Consider the following 19,120-nt stretch of genomic DNA (forward strand, 5'->3'; position numbering starts at 1 on the left):
TGTAGATTTTCAAGAATGACCTTTTATTGGTCATTATGTGAATCAGACACGGATCGCTCTGATGGGACTTTAATGATCTTTTGGCAAGTTGGGAGGTGTTTCATTGCAACCCCCCCGCTCCCGCCCCTCCCGTTCACGCAGGCCAAGCCGTCACTGTATTTTTAATGCAATTTTCCGCTTCATAAACGCGCCAGTTATCAGGCCGTCAGTCTGATATTTCACGGTGGCCAGTCCGCGGACGACCGCTAAGTGCCTGCGAGAGCCCCCGCAGAACAGGTGCCATGCGCGCACGACAGCGGGGGGGCTGCCCCTCTCGAAGCCATTATCGACTTTCAATTAAAACCTATCAAGTCTTTTGTTCTCATCGGTAACATCGGCTCGCCCGTCAGCATCTGAACTGATTTGACCTCCAAAAGAAGTCGTGGATACTTTGCGGGCTTGTGTGCTTTTGTGTGTGTGTGTGTGTGCGTGTGTGTGTGTGTGTGTGTGTGTGTGTGTGTGTGTGTGTGCGTGCGTGCGTGCGTGCGTGTGTGTGTGTGTGTGTGTGTGTGTGTGCAGAATCAGGCTGGAGGAAGAACAAGGATGATGGTGGGGGAAGCCGGAGGGGGGTCGCTGTAGCGCTGACCAGCTGTCCCCTGCACGCCGATCCCCGGCCTGCAGTCAGCTCCAAGGCCGCCCAGCAGCTGTTGGGTCGGGCTTGGAGCAGCAGCTAGCATCCAACAGCCTCCACCAAGGGGAGGATGGAAACAATCAATTTCCAAATGGGATCATTTAGGACACTTAAACAATTGCGCACATGACAGTGTTTCAGCTGGTGTGCATTGTTGATGGCGGTGCATGCGGTGCTGCTGTTAATTTAGGCAAGTGCAGATAGCCAAGGAAGATGGGATGGATGAACGTCCCTGCACTGTGAAAAAAGTTTTTTTTTTTTCCTGGGGGTGCTACAGTCGTAATTTCAGTTGGAACAACTTAGCAATATAAATGTATGACGTTCATGGAAACAATGTTAATTAGTGCAACCAAGAAAGTTGACAAACACTTTGCTGAGTTATAGCTTGATGTTGGGGAGCAACGCAATCGAGAATGACTTCCGGAAACTCGTATTTCTTAGCTGAAAATACGGGAATTTTCACCACAGCAAAACGTCAAATATGTTGTGGAATTACCCAACTTCAAATTTGGTTTCCTCGATTTTTTTTTATTTCACCCAACTTATTTTTTTAACAGTGTATATTCTATGCAGGCGTCCTGATTTACAGACAGTTAAGGCACAAGAGCCACATTAACAGGCTTTCCCATTTCGCTATTTATCTTTAAAAAAAATAAAATCTGAGAATCAGAGGATCTTGAAAAAAAAATTTTGTTATTGAAGGTGTCTTAAAGTCTTTTTGTATTCAACTCTTTAAAACGTAAAACTCCTTTATTACAAATTGGCATATGCAAGCATTTATTTGGGGAGAGAAAAAGAAAATCCAATGAATGTTTTATATCGGTCTGTTGAATGTGGCCGTCTGCAGTGAGGAAAGGTGATGTGAAAGCAGAGACGCACCCTTCGTCACCTTCTTGAACGCACTAAGGCAGACGCGAAATAAGTGAAGGGCAAAGGGCCGTTTTTTTTACTCCATTTCTCTAACCACGAGTCTATTTTGAACGGAAGTTTAATTGGACCTGCGCCTTTGCTCGTCGACGCTTACGTGTGTCCCGCTTGATTTAAAAAATGGTTTTAATTCCTGAAACGTATCCCAGTGTGTTGAAATTATTTATCTTTTTTTAAATATTGCCTTATATGTAACCAGAGCTGCAAACTAATGAGACCAAAACAATTGAATACAATTCTGATTAACACGCAAAGGAAATGTTCATGCTTTGTTGCATTATTGTTCTCATTTTATAGAGTTGAGGAAATCTTTTTATGAATGCTTTTGACTGGCTTTGTTGCATTTAGGAGTTCCGCATGTAGACACGGAGTTTAGAAAATGGTCCCGCTAAATAAGTGTAATCACACGATTAAATCAAAGACTTTTATTTCCACATTTATAAAAATTATTATTTTTTTATTACATCAAATGGCCCATCTTATATACCGCTTGCTGTAAATTTCACCAAAAAGGAACTCGAGGAACAGAAGAGAAACGAGAACCACTCCACAAGCTTGCATCTGCAATGTTACTTTTTTTTGTTTTTGTTTTTTGTTTTTTTGCACCAGGAGAGAGGAGACCAGTTAGGTTAGCACGGCTTCATATGAACTTATATTAAAAAAAAAATAATCACAATGTCTGTTGAAATACAGCCCAAGCAATCAACAGGCTGCTTGTACCAGCAGGTACACCCGGCTCCCATCCTTTGGGGGGGCCCTCCGTTGTTGCAATTGCTATTTTAAAAATAATAATAATAATAAACATAATAATAATTAATACAAATAATAATACGAGGAAAACGTGTCATAGGCAAAAATTGTAAATAAATTAATTGGCATTTGATTTTCAGCTAAAAACCCCACCTATAAAAGAAAGCATCTTGAAATGTTGATTTATGCCGAATTCACCTGCAAATTATATTCACACACACTGTACCGATTGAAGAAAAAGAAAAAAAAGGTTCTGTCCAATGCCATGTAAAATATTCTTATTTACAGTTTTTTTTTACAGATTGAGTCAAATGAATACTTTCCAAGAACGAAAATATTAAAATTATAATGACAGATGGATGCACTCCGTCCGGGTCGTCGCAATGATAAGAACCAAATGATGATTTTTTTAAAAGCATCAACAGCAACAACCACAGAGGCGAGGCATTTAGTAGAACCAAAGAATCAGTGTGTAAAACGTTGCGAACATGGTTTAAAAATACACAAAATAAAATCCAATAAATACATAAATTAGAGCCTTTAATTTACACCGAAATATAAATAAGCCTTAAATTAGTCGCCCCCAAATCGAAGAAATGCTTCCACCACCGGGTGCAAAGTTCCTTCCACTCCACGTCTCCGATTCACGGCGCCAATGCTCCGAACGAGTTCGCTCTTCTTTCGAGTTTATATTCGCGGCGCGTGTGTTAATTTGCTTTCGCTCCGCAAGTCCGGCTCACCGCTGCTGGGTCGGCCGGGAAAGCACAGCCGACATTGGGGGCAGAGGAGGCGGCGGCGGGGGCGGCGGCGGCGGCGGCGGCTCGCTGCCACCCTGCAGGCCGTGCAGCAAGATGCGGGGCATCAGGGGCCTCTGCAGGCTTGGCGGCGGCGCCGAGGGGCCCCTGTACAGGTAGAGCGCCGCTCCCGGGTCCAAGTTGGACACCAGGCTCTGTGGGTAGAAGTAGGGTGACGGGAACATCCTTTGCAGGGCTGAGTAGTTCCCCGCCTCGGCCAACAGTTCCAGTCCCACTGCCGTCTGACGCTTCCATTTGGTCCTACGGCAACAAACGTAGGAGAAAAGTTGGACCCTGCTCTTGCAGTTGTCTTCATTCAAAAACGCCAAACTGAGCAATTCAAAGACGGGGCTGCTATACTTTCTTTTCTTTTCCCTGTGGTTAAACGCGTCGAACTGCCTCATGCATTCACACCCAAAGACGTCGGCGTGCACTCGGCGCAGGTGAATAATTCATCTTGCAGATAATTGAGGCGATATAGCGCTTTCTTTGAATTATTGATACGCACACATGCAAATCATGCATTATTCAGAGGTCAAAATGTTGTTTTTTTGTATTTATTGATGACATTTAGATGTCTCGGAGTCGAAGCTGCGCGGACAAATTGATGCTCAAACTAGCGCATATGGTGGAAAAGCTGTTTTCGAATTTATGAAAACATCAAATCGTATCAAGTGTCACGCCCCGCTCGTTTTCTGGAAATTAACAAGCACGGAGATCTAAAACAGTCATTTAGGTTTGAACAACTTGGAAAGATTCATTTTGGTCATGTGTAGTTAGCTAAAGCAAACAAGTTGGTCTTTAAATCGGCGTTTAATAAAAGGAGCGAATGTTCTGTAAACTCAAATTCTTTGCTGTGAACAGCAAAACTTAAAATAAAATGTTGTCGAAGTACCCAACTTAACATTTGGAGCAACTTTTTAATTTTTTTTTTAACAGTACGGTGTATTGTTTTTGTCCATCCAAATGAGCCGCTCCTACCTTCGGTTCTGGTACCAGGTCTTGACTTGCGTGTCGGTAAGGTTGAGGGAGGCGGCCAGTTCCATCCGGTCCTGCACGCTCAGATACTTTTGGCGCTCAAAGCTGCGCTCCAGTTGCGCCAGTTGGTGGTCGGTGAAGGCCGTGCGGGCTTTTCGGGGCTTCTTGAGCCGGACTTGGGGGCTGTCTCTGCTGCTGGAGATCTCCCTGTCCCCCTCCTCTTTCACTGAGCACAAACACGGAAGATGCATCAAAATCTAAAATGTTGTTTGTTTTATTGGACTGAAAAGTGTTTGTTTATTTTAATTAAAAATATTTGGAAAGGCATGAAATTTTGAGAACCCTATTATCATCATTGCACTGGATTTTTCCTTGCCTATATTCGCATTTTGATATTTCAGCCCATACATGCATTGCGGCGTTTCTGTACTCTTTAGACATTAACATTGTATTGCAGTTTTTGGGGTGATTAAATTATTTATCTTGCACATATGCTGTTCGGTCCTCCAGTTAACTGCGTTTGTGTATCAATTCTGCGCGTGTCATATATTTTAAATTCTTATTTGTGGGAGGAATCAAATCAAAATGACACCTCGCTGTAGGTTTGATTTGTAATGCTGGTAAAGTTCATTGATACTCAACCTAGCGTGTGACCGATTTCTGGACATTTATGGTGTGCTAGTCCTTGAGCAAGTGTATATTGACTTCGGAACATGGAATTAAATGCTCTTCCAAAATGCATGCAGCCTTCAATTTTTTTTTCCTTGGGCGAAGGGGGGGGGCATCAGCTCCCCTCCTGCGTGGAGTCATGTCAATGCGAGCACTTTGATTTTAACACACAAAAAGAAAGAGACCAAAAAAAGGCCCTCGTCCTTTTTGGGTGGTGAAAAGCAAGCAGGAACACAATAATCCGACTAATTGAGTCACCAGGGAAAGGACAGGGAGGGTCCGCGTCAACTTCACACGAGCGTGGAAATGAGTAAAAAATCAAGAGCCGCTCGGGCCTTGATGCCAACAAATGTGATTAGTGGCGCGGGACAAATGGCATCAAATTTCCCTGATATACTGCAGGAGGAATAAGCTTCATGATGGGGAATCGGCAATTGGCACACAAACGCACTTCAGACGTGATCGCCACTCAAGATGACGGCCACAATTCCAGAATGCGACCAAGTCATTCTCGGAATGACTTGCTCATATCGACGCGTTACTTTTGTTAACCTGAAATGCCCACACAACGTGTGTGTGTGTGTGTACGTGCGTGTGTGTGATTCTAATTGCAGTGTAGCCAGTGTAAATGATTCCACGAGTCGCTCCAATGAAGTACAGTGCGTGTAGGTGACATGTTTGTTACGGCTGACATAATGATTGGAATCAGATCGAGCTATCGTGATTTTATCTGGATATTCCAATCAAGAACCCCCCCCCCCCCGCCCCGCGCCACCTCCCTCCATTTTGCCCAGCTGATTCTATATACATGTTGAAATATGACACAGAAAAATTACAGTATTGTAAATAAGAGTGATCATAATTCCTAGTGTAATTATTATTTTTTAATTGTTTCTGAATGCCCCAAAAAGGCGAGTTTTTTTATGACAATAAAAACTGGAGCCAGTCGCCATGACAAAAAAACACAAACGTTTCGAAAAGGCGCAACTCTTTTGTTATTTATTTTTTGTTTGTTTTAATTTGTGAAACGCGGTATTTTCAATTCAAATGTACCCGCAGCCACGCCCCTTGCATGAAGTAAACGATTGATCATGTGTCAAATTGAGGATCATCTTTGACATCCAGAACATGTTGATATTTGAGCAGAAATTACATTTGTAATATAGTCCCCGAAAATATATTTCGTTTCAGCTTGTTTAATTAGCTGCTCATCCGTCTCTGCAATGTGCCGTTTTTATAATAACCTGTCCAATTGTGGTGTTTCATTTGATGTCCAAGTTTAAAAATAAAAAAAGAAAGAAACGCGATTTTGACCAATTTCTTGTTGTTTTTTTTTCATTAAGAATACAGACAGAAACTCTAAACAAACGAAACGTATGGAGCGATGAAGCAGCCGAGTGGTGATTTTATCTTGTGTGCGGCCGACAAACGGTAACAATTTCAGCATTCAGCGCGCGTGTGCGTTCTCACCTTTATATTCGCTATCCGACGACGAATTGCTGTGGATTTTCTCCATGAAGTCGTGCGCAATCTTGGCGGCCAGTCTGCCGGCCTCCTGCGTGGGTTGTCCGTTACTGGAGTAAGGCGCGCAGGCGGCCAGCGGCTTACAGTCCGCCAGAATGTCTCTGATGAGGAAGGACGAGGTCATGGTCCTCTGCTGGGGGCCCGCCGAGATCCCGGGGCCGTGCTGCAGATGAGGCGGTAGGCCGACGCCGTGTCCGGACCTCGGGGCCAGCTCGTCGGCGCACTCCCGCCGGGGTGAGGGCGGCGACGAGCAGCCGCTCTCCGCGTCGGATCTCGGGCTAAAGTCCAGAGGCGAGCGGCACTCCCCCGCCAGGCCGTCCCCCTTGGACAGCGGGCTTCCGGGCCTGTGGGAGAGCAGCGAGTCGATGCCGAAACTGGAGCCGTTTCCGGACGCCTCCATCGTGTTGACCCGTGGGGCGGTGCTCCTCAAACTACCATTTGGTGTTTGGGCCAAGTTTAAATTTCTTCGCTGCGATCCGACAAACGTCCTTGCATGAGAAAATCAAATAATCATATAACCATATGATATCCTAAGAATTCCCTGGCGTCGTCCATCCAGTTTGGGCGTCCAGTCGGATTTCTAGGATCACGCACAACTCGGACGATTACACGCCTGGAGCCGGAGGAAGAAAATTAAAAAAAAAAGACTCACGAAGCCTGTTCAGCACCATGGACAGGCACCAGATGCAACAGCGGGTCAACTCGTCTCATTCTTGAGCCGGCTGAACGCACGGAGCAGGTGGAGTGGACGGCGGGCGCGTGCGGATGCGCCGAATTGCAGAAAAGTGGCTTGAATAGGCCCAACTAAAGCGAGGAGGGAGGAATTGGTGAAAAATGGAAGTTGTGGAAAAGTCGCCAGCGATAGGTTTTAAGAACGTCTGCTCCACGTGAGTCCCCTGTGACACGCCTTGATTGGCTGACGCTGGACCCCCCCCCCCCCCACACACACACACACCACCCCCACACGCCCCCAGCCAGCCCCTCCTTCTGACGTCCCCTACCGGGCTCATCCTCACTTTGATAAAAGAGACAGTGGATTCATCAGGAGACTCGGATCCGAGTGTTTACGGGCAATTTTCACACTGTTTGCTTTCATTACATCATTGATGAGGCTTCTAATGGGGTTATTACGAGCAACCGCTTTTGGATGCGGGCTTTTTGCTTCCTGCGCGCATCGGCTTCAAACTACGGTATATGTTGATGGCGAAACATCAGATATACAATAAAGAAATAAAGAAAAATAAGCGAAGCTTCCCAAGAAGTCAGAAATAAATTCGTTTGTGTTATTTATTCATGCTGAGTGGGGATTGTTTTCTCGATGCCTTCTTGTCTCGATACATTATTAAATAATTCAATCTTGCATTTGGAATTATGTTGAATAAACACCGTGATCTCATGTTTTTATTCGTTGCATTAAAAATACGGGCGCTCAAAAAAAAGTTAAAATTTTTTTTTTTAATAACCACCAAGGCCTCGCCGTCTTGCTGTCAGCATTTAAAGCACAATAACCGTCCTAATAGTCCCTGCTAATTGGCAACAATCTGCACCAGCATGAAGCCAAACTTCAAGGCAAGCCAGTTGCCATTCTGGGCTCCTTTCGCCTTAACAGGCATGCAAAACCATTGTGCGCACTTTTAACTGCACGGTGCATAACAGTTTGCCCCTCGACGGCCTCAACAGCCCCTAATAATTGAACACACACACACACACACACACACACACACACACGCACACACCATGTGACCACCAGATTGGAAGCGCGCGTCGGTCCCAGACACCGGCAGGTTAGTGAATCCGCTCCCGGCTCCCATGGGGTCCCATCACGGTTGCAAGCTGTCACAAGTGAGGCAGGGACCAGGCTGATATCAGGCAGCACACACCCTGCCTTGCAGGCTGTGTGGCTTTCTCATGAAAAGAAGCCGTGGTTTAATGCTTGTCGTCACCGCAGCCCTTTTTGGGCTTCTTGCCCGTACATTGATTTTTGGAGGAGCCTCAAACAGTTATTTAAGTTGAAACAACACTTCATAAATATATGATTGACATAGATGGAAATAGTCAGCAAAACAAAGCAAGCTTGCTTGCTTCAAGATCATTTGATAAGTTGAGGAACATTCATCCATCCATCACGGATGGATGGATGGATTTTGTTGAATGTTTTGTTGAATACTTCAAATGTTGCCGTCAAATTTTGAGTTGACTTAACTTTTTCTTTTTCCTTTTTATTTTTAACATTGTGGAGTTGTAAATACATGATAACGAGATTGAATTGATTACGTTAGAAATAGAAAATGTGTGTGCCCTGCGATTGGCTGGCAACCTGTTCAGCGTGTCCCCCTCCTACTCCCCAAAGACATCTCGGATAGGCTCCAACATACCCCGCAACCCTTGTGAGGATAAAGCGGTTCAGAAAATGGATGGATGGATGGAATATAAAACGTCAGCGTTTCAAATATTTGCCTGAATAACAAATGCACAGAAACAACAAATCAAGCCAAAGTCACAGCCAACAAATGCTTTTATATCAATAAATACTTAAATGTTTCGTAATTCTTCAGATTTGCTACACTGTGCAAAAAAAAAGGAAAAAAGAAAGAATAATTTAAACTTTATGACAGTGTTATAACCACTCCTATATTTCCCAACAATATCTTTGGCACTCGTTTCACTTTAGTTGGGATTGTGTCTAGAATACACTAACTAGAATAACAGTTCTTTTATCAAAGTATGAACAGCCATAGTTCTTATTTATGAGATTATAAGCAAATTGAAAACTTGGGCACCAGGTGGATTTCCTCCATCCACTGGACTGTCAGTTTTGATCGTACATCAGGACTTTGTTTTGTCTTTCGCAGTTAGTGGAAACATGGCTGTACGCTTTTCTAATAAGGCCTGCTGGGCCTCTCGAAGCTTGCTGCTTTTTGTGGAGAAGCAAGTGAGATGCGCTGCTGCTTTTCCTTCCCTTGTTCCTCTTAAAACACTGCCCAGATAGGCTCTGTAATATGCTTTGTCATCTTTGAATAAACTTTGGCATTTCTACGGTTTAGAAACATCAAGAAGCACGTGTCTTTTTGAGGGTGCGTGTGTGTAAAAGATGACTTCCCTCAACAAACAAACAAATAAGAGTGAGTGTGTGTATGTGGGGGGTGGGAGGAAGGGGGCGGGGGGAGTGTTCAGTGCGGATGTGGTGATGTAAACCTGAACCAGTCAGGGATGCAAATAGTGCACCTTAACGCCATCAGGTAGTGGAGTTGACAGAAAATAATGAGAACCCACTGAATCTTTTATAAGGTTAACAGTCACATTTCCCAGTCAGCTGTCACACAAGAAAGAATTTAGCGCATGCACACGGACCAAATAAAGCTTCATTGGCTCATTAATGCTGACGGGGGCCCTGGACCGGCAGTGCCGCCACCACCTTCGTTTTGTGTCGGTAATTTGCGGCAGAGACGGAGCCCCTTCTCCTGGAGATGGAGACGAAAGGAGGTTGAGGGGGCGAGAGGAAGAGGAAAAGGATGGGTGGGTTGGGGGGTGGCCCAGGGAGGAGGGGGTAAGGCTTGTGGAAAGATGGTGAGCGCACCTGGAGTGTGATTCCCCTCTAATTGGAAGCATTGGGCATTGTCAACAGAGGATTTTCAGCTGCTCGCTGACAGGTAAAGCCGTCAGAATGATAGCCCACTTGTCAGCGCAAAAGACCAATAAAAACAAACCACTTTTGATTTAATTGGAGGCCTAACCATGGTGTGTGTGTGTGCGTGTTGAGGTAGACACACGTGTGTGTTGCCTGCAGGGGCCAAGGCCACAGGGAGCCTGGAGAAAGTGTTAAAAACGAGCAGGGAGGTGAAGGAAATCATCACTCTCACCATCAATGCAGTTTGGGCCTGCCTCGGTCTTTACCACAATTTCTTGTCATCACCACATTCAGCACTGACCACCCCGCCGGTCAGAGGTTTCCAGAACATTCTGCTTTGGACCCAACCTCAAATTTTGCTTCAACTTTCAAGTCAAGTTAAGTCAAGTCAACAGTATTTATAGAGCACTTTCAAACAGCCATCGCTGTATACAAAGTGCTGTACATGGAGCAATTTAATATGCACAATAAACAGTAAGACAAATCGGTAATAAAGGCGGTAGAATGCATCAAACAGTAAAACCAAGAACAAATCTAAGTCATGCTGAGTCGAATGCCAAAGAATACAAGTGAGTTTTGAGGAGGGCTTTGAAGATGGGCAGCGAGGAGGCTTCCCGAATGTTCAGTGGGAGGTCATTCCAGAGAGAGGACAGAAAAGGCTCGATCCCCTCTGAGCCTCAGTTTAGTTCTTGGTACTTCTAATAATGTCTGGTCCGCAGACCTGAGGTGCCGGGCAGGTGTGTAGGGGCGGATGAGCTCAGAGAGGTAAGGTGGCGCAAGATTATTCAGAGATTTGTAAACAAAGAGGAGGATCTTGAAAATATCTCTAAAGTGAATGGGGAGCCAGTGAAGGGATGCCAGAGTAGGACAGAGTAGTAACTTTGATCATCAAACTTTCTGTTTTGATACAAATGGCATTCTTTCAAAAGATAATGCGGTGAAATGTTTGAGGTTGACCTTAAGCATTCAATCAGCAGTATGATCAGCGGGATATTTGAACTCAGGAAGTTGGCACAGGTATGAACGGAACCCGAATGTACAACGCCAGACCGCAGTAATAATTGAGAATGACTTTTACTGTCGGCAATCCACTCGTAGTGCAGCGCAACAACAAACAACCACGGGGACAGGCAAACAGAAAGTACCAAGTACTGTGCCAAGGAAGAGCTTGTAGTTAGGGACAAAAGGCCAACATGATTGCCAGAAAACTGATGAGGAAGGCAAAGTTGACAACAGCAGGTCAATGCAAAGAAACGTGCTGGAGTGTATTGCATGACATCAAAAGAATGTGGCAGGAGAGGCTGAAATCCGACTTGAAGCATTCGTGTGCCCAGGGGAGCAGGGTGGCCAATGAGTTGGGGCGTGGCTGACTGGTTGAGGAGTGAATGGAAAAACCAAGAACACACAGCAAAAACATTGGAGCTGAATCGAGACGTAAGCATTGGCAGATATAGGAGTACAACAGGAGTCATTGTTGGGTCCCTATTAATTAAGATACAGCTCTAAGCTGACCACATTTAGTCCAGGCAAGACCCAGAACAGCCGGTTCCTACTTTCAGTTTCAGTTAATTGAACTACTACAATGGACTTTTTACAGGTCTCGACGAAAACTGGTCCAGACTACTCCTGCTCCAGCTCATGCCAGTACCAGGAAATTGGACCTTATTACAGTAATCCCAAATCTCAACTGACTTCCTGTGAGTTGATACACAGCTCAAAAATATGGACCTACTATAAATATTCAAAACAGTTTTAGTTCCCTATGTTTTCACAGCCATTAGCCTAAAATGTTAACCTCAAAAAGGATACCTTGAATATTTGAAACTGGTACATTGATAACATATGACAGGAGATAATGACATTACATTGACGTAGGGATATGTTGTCCAACCATTGTAGCTCCTATTAGTTAGTATGGGACAAGAGCACTCTAATTTTCATTGTTCGTAAATATTTAAATATAGTTTTTTAGAGTAGTGTGAAGGAAGCCCTTTTTTGTTCCATCAGGACTATTATCCATTGCACAAAGATGGTCTAAAAGAGCCAAATTTCACAAGTGTAATGTGAAAGTACTTGATCACCAAACACATGAATTAAATAATGAATTAGAGCAGAGATGATGAGTCATCCGCCTTTGTTTCAGGGCCAACATCCGTAACCTGAGACAAACGCCCCAAATCTTGTTTCAAGCCCAGCAGAAGTGGAAGCTGGCGTACAGCCGCTATTGTCAACATTAATTTCGCTCCTGATCATTGATTTTTTGATACTTTGATGTGTCATGTTCTTGCTTCAACTGTCATCTGCGCTGGACTAAAAATAACCCAAGCAAATAATGATGCATTCATTAAACGGACCAAATTGGCTTAGACTTGAGAATTTTTCCCCTTGATGCCTCCAGGATCACTGCCCACGTCACCATTCCATGCCGCTCTCGTGCCCTTTGTAACCGGTGTTTTATTATTCTTGACAGAGTTCAGCGAACACATCTGGTCAGGATGAGGTGGGACGAAGGGTCGGTGCCAAGAGGCCCAGAGGTGAGTGGGAGCCAACGGGGAAGGATGTGGCCAAGCCGAGGACGAAGAACTGCAAACATCCATCATAATCAGGCCTCCTGAGGAATGGCAGCTCCTTCAAACCGGACTTGACCCTGTTTTTGCTCACCTTTAGCCACCTGAGCCAAAACTGAGAAGTCTAACAGTGATGGAGTCAAGGAGATCCCATGACACCCTAAGAACTCATTTAAACCTATTCTTTTTTGCGTTGCTTGATTGACTTGAAGCAATATTGCAACTGAGAACAAACTTTTTGATTAAAAAATATGCCACTCTTCTGACTAGTATATTTTGTTTGTCTGAAGGCAAGTTCTAAATTCCAAAAACTACATTTGGCTCTCACCATCAAATCAAAGAGTACACATTCGCACAGTTGGCTCTTGAACTAGCAAATGTTCATACGCTTTAGATTTGCCAATCTGTTGCATACTTCAAGAAATAGTCAAAGCGTTTGACACAAATTGATGGGACACATATACAGCCGTGAGCAGGAGTTTGCAAAATGAAGCAGGAAGTCGCCTCTTCGCTAACAAAGACAAATCCAAAGATGGTATTCTCCCTTGTATGTTCAGGTGAGTGACATTCTAGTAATATTGTACATTTTGCAGTCCCTCCACTATTTTGTTGGTTATTTTTGTCATTGCTGGGGACTACAATACCAAGGAGTGCATTTTTTCACTTTTTGGGGGGAGGGGGTGGGGGGGCGTGTTGGAGGGGACATTCTAATAAAAGACTACTGGGAAAAAATGGTGTCCTGAATTTGATCAATTTCATTTCAACAAGTGACTCCACAAAATCATCTCATCTGGATGCTCAGACATTTTTTTCAATCAAAAAAATGTATCCACATCCAGATAATTTGATTTTGTGCAAATAAAAGCGAGTAAATTCAACAAACTTTTTCAGTGTACAAAATCAACAATCTTTAATTATAAATAACCGTTTGTTTAAAAAAATATAAACTGGACTTTTGATGGGAAGGAAACTAATTGTGCCTTCAGGGGCTCCACTCAAACATCAGAAGATATGAAATTCACATTTGTGCTCTTTGGAAGATGTACCTGCAGTGCTCAGGATGTAAACAAAAATAGCTGCCGAAACCAAAGTACCACTGGACCAATCATGATCAAATTATTTTTGTCGTGCCTGGATGGTCAGTGCCCATTATTTAGTGCAGTGCAGATAGAAATCCAATCTTCACAATCTAGACACAGGAAGCAAATACAGTGTACCATGAAATCACTTGACAGTACACAACAGATGCATAAGGACTCTTTCCCGTTTATCCAAGTTCCATACAGTACACATTTCGCATAATGTGGTTTATTGACCAAACAGCATGCTGGTTACTGAGTACAGTCTCTTATTGCCTCTTAGCTTTAAGATCTACTTTACCACACAGATGAATTGATGTCATGGTACAGGTCAGAGTTCAATGTTGACCCCTCCACCCCCACAAACACCCACCCCCTCCAGCCGCTGAGTGATGAGTGGCTTTAAACCGGCCGAAGCGGCTCCCCTGCAGCTGCCAAAGGGAGACACACAGAAGCTGGTAGACACTGTGGAAAACTGTGCTTTCGCCAGAGGTGCTGGGCGAGGGTCAAAGTTCACGCACATACTTTCTACCTGCCATGGGGAGACGCTGGAGGGATGATGGGGTGGGACTCGTTCAGAACCATGTAGCACCTGAAGACACACCCAAAAGTGCAACAAAGAAATCTCTTATTTAAAACAGAATTGAATGAATTACATGTCATATTTTTTTTTCCAGGTACGCAGCACGCATTAATTTTCTTAACCCTTTCAGGGACAGATGTGGCACAACAGTGGCACTAAAGACACTACAGGTTATCATTATTGGTGCATGAAATTATCTTTTTTTTAACACGTTATTTTTCTTATTTCTTTTTAAGAGATGTAGAGTACACATTCCTATAGCTTTAAGTAAAGGAATGTTTTGATGTGACAGTCTTGAATTGTTGGTTTTCTTCAGCAGTCGTCCAACTGTAAGCATCCTGCAACAAACAAAATTTCAAAAATATCTTAAAAGAGCGAAAGGGACTAATTCACAGGCATTGACAAACAAAACAAACAAAAAAATTTGCTCAAACAAAAAAAAATTGCTCAAACAAATGACTGACAGGAGCCCTTCTTGAAGTTGTGGAGCAAATATTTCTTTAACACTTGACACTGTTTCATCAGCAGCATTTTTCCCCTTTTTCAATTTCCTTGACTGGAACCAAACACCATGCTGCCGCGCGCACGCACACGCACACACACACACACAAACACACACACACACACACATGGGCGGGGATCCCAGCATTGCTTTCTGGCCTTATATTCCCTGTGTCCTAATTTGGCCAATATGCAGGTAATATGCGGGGTCGCAACATCTTAATCATCACACCGCCTGTCAGTGGATGCTCCTCCTCCCCTCCAACCCCCGCCCGCACCCCTCCTGCCGTGACTTTTATTGCTTCATTAGTATGCTCCACATGCCCCTGCGCACACCCACACCCTGCAAGCCTTCAAACCTTTAACAACTTTTGGCAGATCAGAGTATGATGAGATGATGATAAGGGACTCTTGATACTTAAAGCCCATCTAGGTTTATGACGCCTGGATATTTTTTTTTCCTTTTCTTGTCTGAGCCCGCACCCAAACGGAGAAGGTTTGTGCCATTATATCTTGGTCGAAGAGCAGAAAATTAGCGTCGGATGTGCTCTTGAAGTTTTAATTCAGTTTATCAAACTTCAATCGCTTTACTGTTCAAATTTCACTGCCAAAAGTTTGGTAAAACATCACATTTCGTAAGACGCTAACCTCCCTGTCTTGGGGGGCAACATAATTTTTTTTCTCATGTTTGTTTGGAGTTTCTCTTCAAAACTGTCTTTTAATTGCACATTGAGCCATATTTCCAGAGCCATAAAAGCAGGCATCATTCAACAAGTGGATCTTCAGATTTGCCCACTTCTTGTCGTCTTCAGGTTCAACATAAGGGCTCCTGTTCATACCTGTTGGGATGAATGCGAACGTGTAAGATTTCCTGTCACAAGCATCCATCGTAGAGCTGAATTACATCGTGTCCAAAGTGTACCGGGCGTGTGTATATGTGTGCCGACAGTTGAGGCGTTCGGCGTACGGAATAAGACTCCAGAAAATGCTCATTAGAGTTGACCTTGACACTCGGTAGCTGGCGTTTGATGGATCGGGTACAGGGCCAAACAAGCCCCGCGGGAGCCATGATCTTATCTCTTATTGTACACACATTCACACACACACACTTCCCCCCTCCCCCCACCTCTGACCTGCTCCTCTGCCACCCTCCCCAAAAACACACACACACACACACACACACACACACACACACACACACACCCAAGCATTGTCCACCCCACATTCACTCACACTCTCGTGCTCTATGTGAATCACAAGCAGAATAAATCTGTGTCTGGCAGATAGGAAAAAATCTGAGCGGAGATGGCCGAGGCGAGTGGGGAGTGAGGCATCGGAGAGCAAGAAGGGAGACGGGAGTGCTTGAAGAGAGATTGGGGGTGGTGGTGGGGGGGGGGGGGATGACAGGAGGGGAGAAAAACACACAGAGGGCGCAGAAAAACCAACAGCTCATTGAGGTGTTATTACGCACCTACTGTTATTCGTGTGTGTGTTTTAACTCCACTAAGTGTGAAGTAGGTATTGGCTATTCGTTTAGGTAATTGTTTGGCTAATTAATTTGCATTATGCAAAAAAAGAAAAAAAAAGAATGCAACAATTTACATGAACATTTGTTTGGTGGTACCATGACCGTATATGTTTGACCGCAGCTGCACAATTGCTATTCTTGTCAAAGTGCACACTTTGCTTGACAGGCATCCATGGGCTTGGCATAAAAACGGGGGCATTATCAATTTTGCGTGTTTATGAATTAGGAAGTCCGCGCTACACCATTTCGATCAGCCTCTGTCAAATTGGTGACCGAAAGTAGCCCAGGTGTTACAATAGATCAGGTCCGAGTGGTGGTGCAGGTCGTTGTGATGCAATTTTAATGGATTTGATTGAGGCACAGCCATGCCAGATTCTGAGCTCTGTGAACTTGTGTGGTGCATGTCAACATATTCATTTCATAAATATGACTATAGCGTGGAATAATCCTTTTGAATAATTGCGGAAATCAGTTAATTGACTGAATTATTATGACTATCATCTAATTTAGCATCACTCCCCTAGAGGGCTATATATATATGATATGCGGATGCATGATCAGTAGTACAAGACAGCATCCAATTGCCCACGTCAAATGGGTAGCCGATTACATCATCCGCAAGGGTGGGGTGTTACAGTGTAATTTTTTTTGTAATTAGTGAGATTCCTCTGCCTGTATCTGATCTTTCTGATTGGAATCCAAAAATTCAGATTCACTGACCACTTTTCCACACCCACTAGAATCCCCAATATTGTCGATAGATTCTTGGCTCAGTGAGTGTTTTAATGGGAAAGTTTAAAAACTGACTAAGTGAGGAAGGAAGAGCTGAGATGAAAGCTAAGAATCAAGGTGTGTCTGTTGTGCGTTCATGCCATCTTCTCTCTTTCTTATCTGCCCTTCTTCTCAGCAACACACACACACACCCTCACACACTACTAATGCCACCGGCACCCTCACATCTCCCCCTCACCTCAACCAAAGGACACACACAAAGCGGCATGAGGCAACATCCACCTCCAGGATGGCAAAGTTTCTTCCCCACCAGCCGGCATCCTCACACTCACAAGTGTGCCATCACAGGCTTGCGCGCTCTTTGTGTTCTCTTCTGCTGCGGCACTAAGGGGAAAAAGTGACACTCTGAAGTCTTAATTGAGCTTTACCTACTGTTTCAGCCTCCCTCTTCCCCCCGTATTGTTGTGTGCTAAAGTGTGGTTAAACTTTATAATCAAGCCTACAGGGTCTAGGATGCAGCACGCGCCGTGTGAGGCGTGTGATGCTGTTACAAACCTGGTTGTTTGCAGACGGAGCAGCAGCCAGCTCGGCAGCTCCTGAACAACAAAACCAGGATGCATTCGCTCTGTCAGTCAACAGAAACAAACACAAGCGCCCTAAAAAGTCATTTGAGTAGAATACAAGTAATCCCTGCAATTTTCCCCCTTTGCAATCTGCCCCCACCACTGCGCACGTACACACCTCCCTGACTTTTCTGTCTGTCAGTGTGTCTCAATGTGCGTGAACATTAGGAGGGCTTGGGAGACTGATGTCTCAGCTCCTCCACGATCCCACCAGGAATGTCTTTTGACAGTTGCAGGAGCAGAAGGGTATGGCGCAAAGATGTTGCTGTAATTGCACCTGGTTGCGTCATGAAAAAGTAATAATTTGCTGTCGAGGACGTCAAGGTGTCAGCGTTCGGCGGGAGTTGATAAGGTATTGACTGCCTCCAGAGTGCTCACTCGCTCTCACTCACACTGCTTTATAAAGTTGATTCCCAGGGAAAGAACGTGGGGAGCTGACGTTAAGGTCTGAGGAAGACGACGACAGTCTGATTCAAATGAAGTGATATATTTTGCGAAAAGCCTCATTCTGCATGCGACGATCTCCGTGATAATAATTGCGCTCATTTTGCCTCGTTGCAAACCTTACCTCGTTCACGATGCATGCACAGAGTGTATTCAGTGATTCATAAGCGATCAACAGGCTCAAGCCAGCCAATGATACACAATTGACATTCAGCTCGCTTCTCCTTTCGCTTTGATTACTGACTCACGGGTCATAACGTAACATTTCTTGTTGGGGGGGCTCAACCCTGTTGATGTGAGGGAAACGCTGCTCTAGGGAGGACATGAAAAGACTCGCACCAAGTGTTGGGCCACTTGGGTGACAATGCACATGCATGTGTTGATGTCTCGAGGTGAAAGAGTGGAACAGACGCTGAATAAAAAGCACCCCAATCGCACAGCACATTTTTCCGGATTTGAAGTCACAGTTGTTCTCGTACTTATGCTGGTTCACTCAAGTGTGATTTGTATATTTTAAATTAGAGCTCAGACTCACACCCGACAGCATAGCAGTTTCAGTTGGATTCAAAAACTCTGCTTCTAACCACATACAATGTTTTTCTTTTTAGTTGAAAATGGCTTCCCTTAACTAGGATCCAAAGCTAGAACCCAGCATGGTTATTGTACCGTCACACAGTAGTTGCCATGACTAATTTTTCTTCTTCTTCCATTTCTTCTTCTACTTCCTTTGAGTGGTTTGCCGCATTACGGCCATCTTCTGCAATGGAGTGTGTGCGACAATATTCAAACGAAGAAACTGTCTCCCCGGCTAAATTGCTAATTTAGCATACAGGCTCCATCACAACACGGATTGACTATTCACAGCACTCAAAGGGTGAAATAACCAACCGGGATTCTACATTTGGCTACGTTGCAATGCAGCATTTTATTTAAGAGCAGCACTCACAGTCACAACAAGGGACAATGTAGAGGGTTATGTTAACCTGCCATGCATGTTTTTGGAATCAGGGAAGTAACCCAGGGCCAGCTCCGGCCTCATTGTGTAGAGTCTGCATGTAACTGGCGCCAAGACTGAGTTGTTGGTTGCCATGACAACAAAAAATAATTTATTTTAGGCTTGTTG

General features: G+C 44.4%; 2 protein-coding genes across 8 annotated transcripts in view; one reads left to right on the plus strand and one right to left on the minus strand.

The window, feature by feature from the left end:
* Positions 1–19,120, plus strand: part of LOC127590805 (dihydropyrimidinase-related protein 2) — a 157,524-nt gene that overhangs the window by 27,174 nt on the left and 111,230 nt on the right. The gene's annotated exons all lie outside the window — the stretch shown is intronic.
* barhl1b (BarH-like homeobox 1b) lies at positions 2,008–7,211 on the minus strand. The gene is made up of 3 exons (XM_052050311.1): positions 6,259–7,211; positions 4,123–4,345; positions 2,008–3,402 (listed from the first exon to the last, which is right to left on the minus strand). Exons 1-3 carry the CDS (start codon positions 6,710–6,712, stop codon positions 3,084–3,086), a joined length of 996 nt encoding a protein of 331 aa, XP_051906271.1. The 5' UTR covers positions 6,713–7,211; the 3' UTR covers positions 2,008–3,083.

The sequence above is a fragment of the Hippocampus zosterae genome, chromosome 18, assembly GCF_025434085.1.
Source record: "Hippocampus zosterae strain Florida chromosome 18, ASM2543408v3, whole genome shotgun sequence".
NCBI lineage: Eukaryota > Metazoa > Chordata > Actinopteri > Syngnathiformes > Syngnathidae > Hippocampus > Hippocampus zosterae.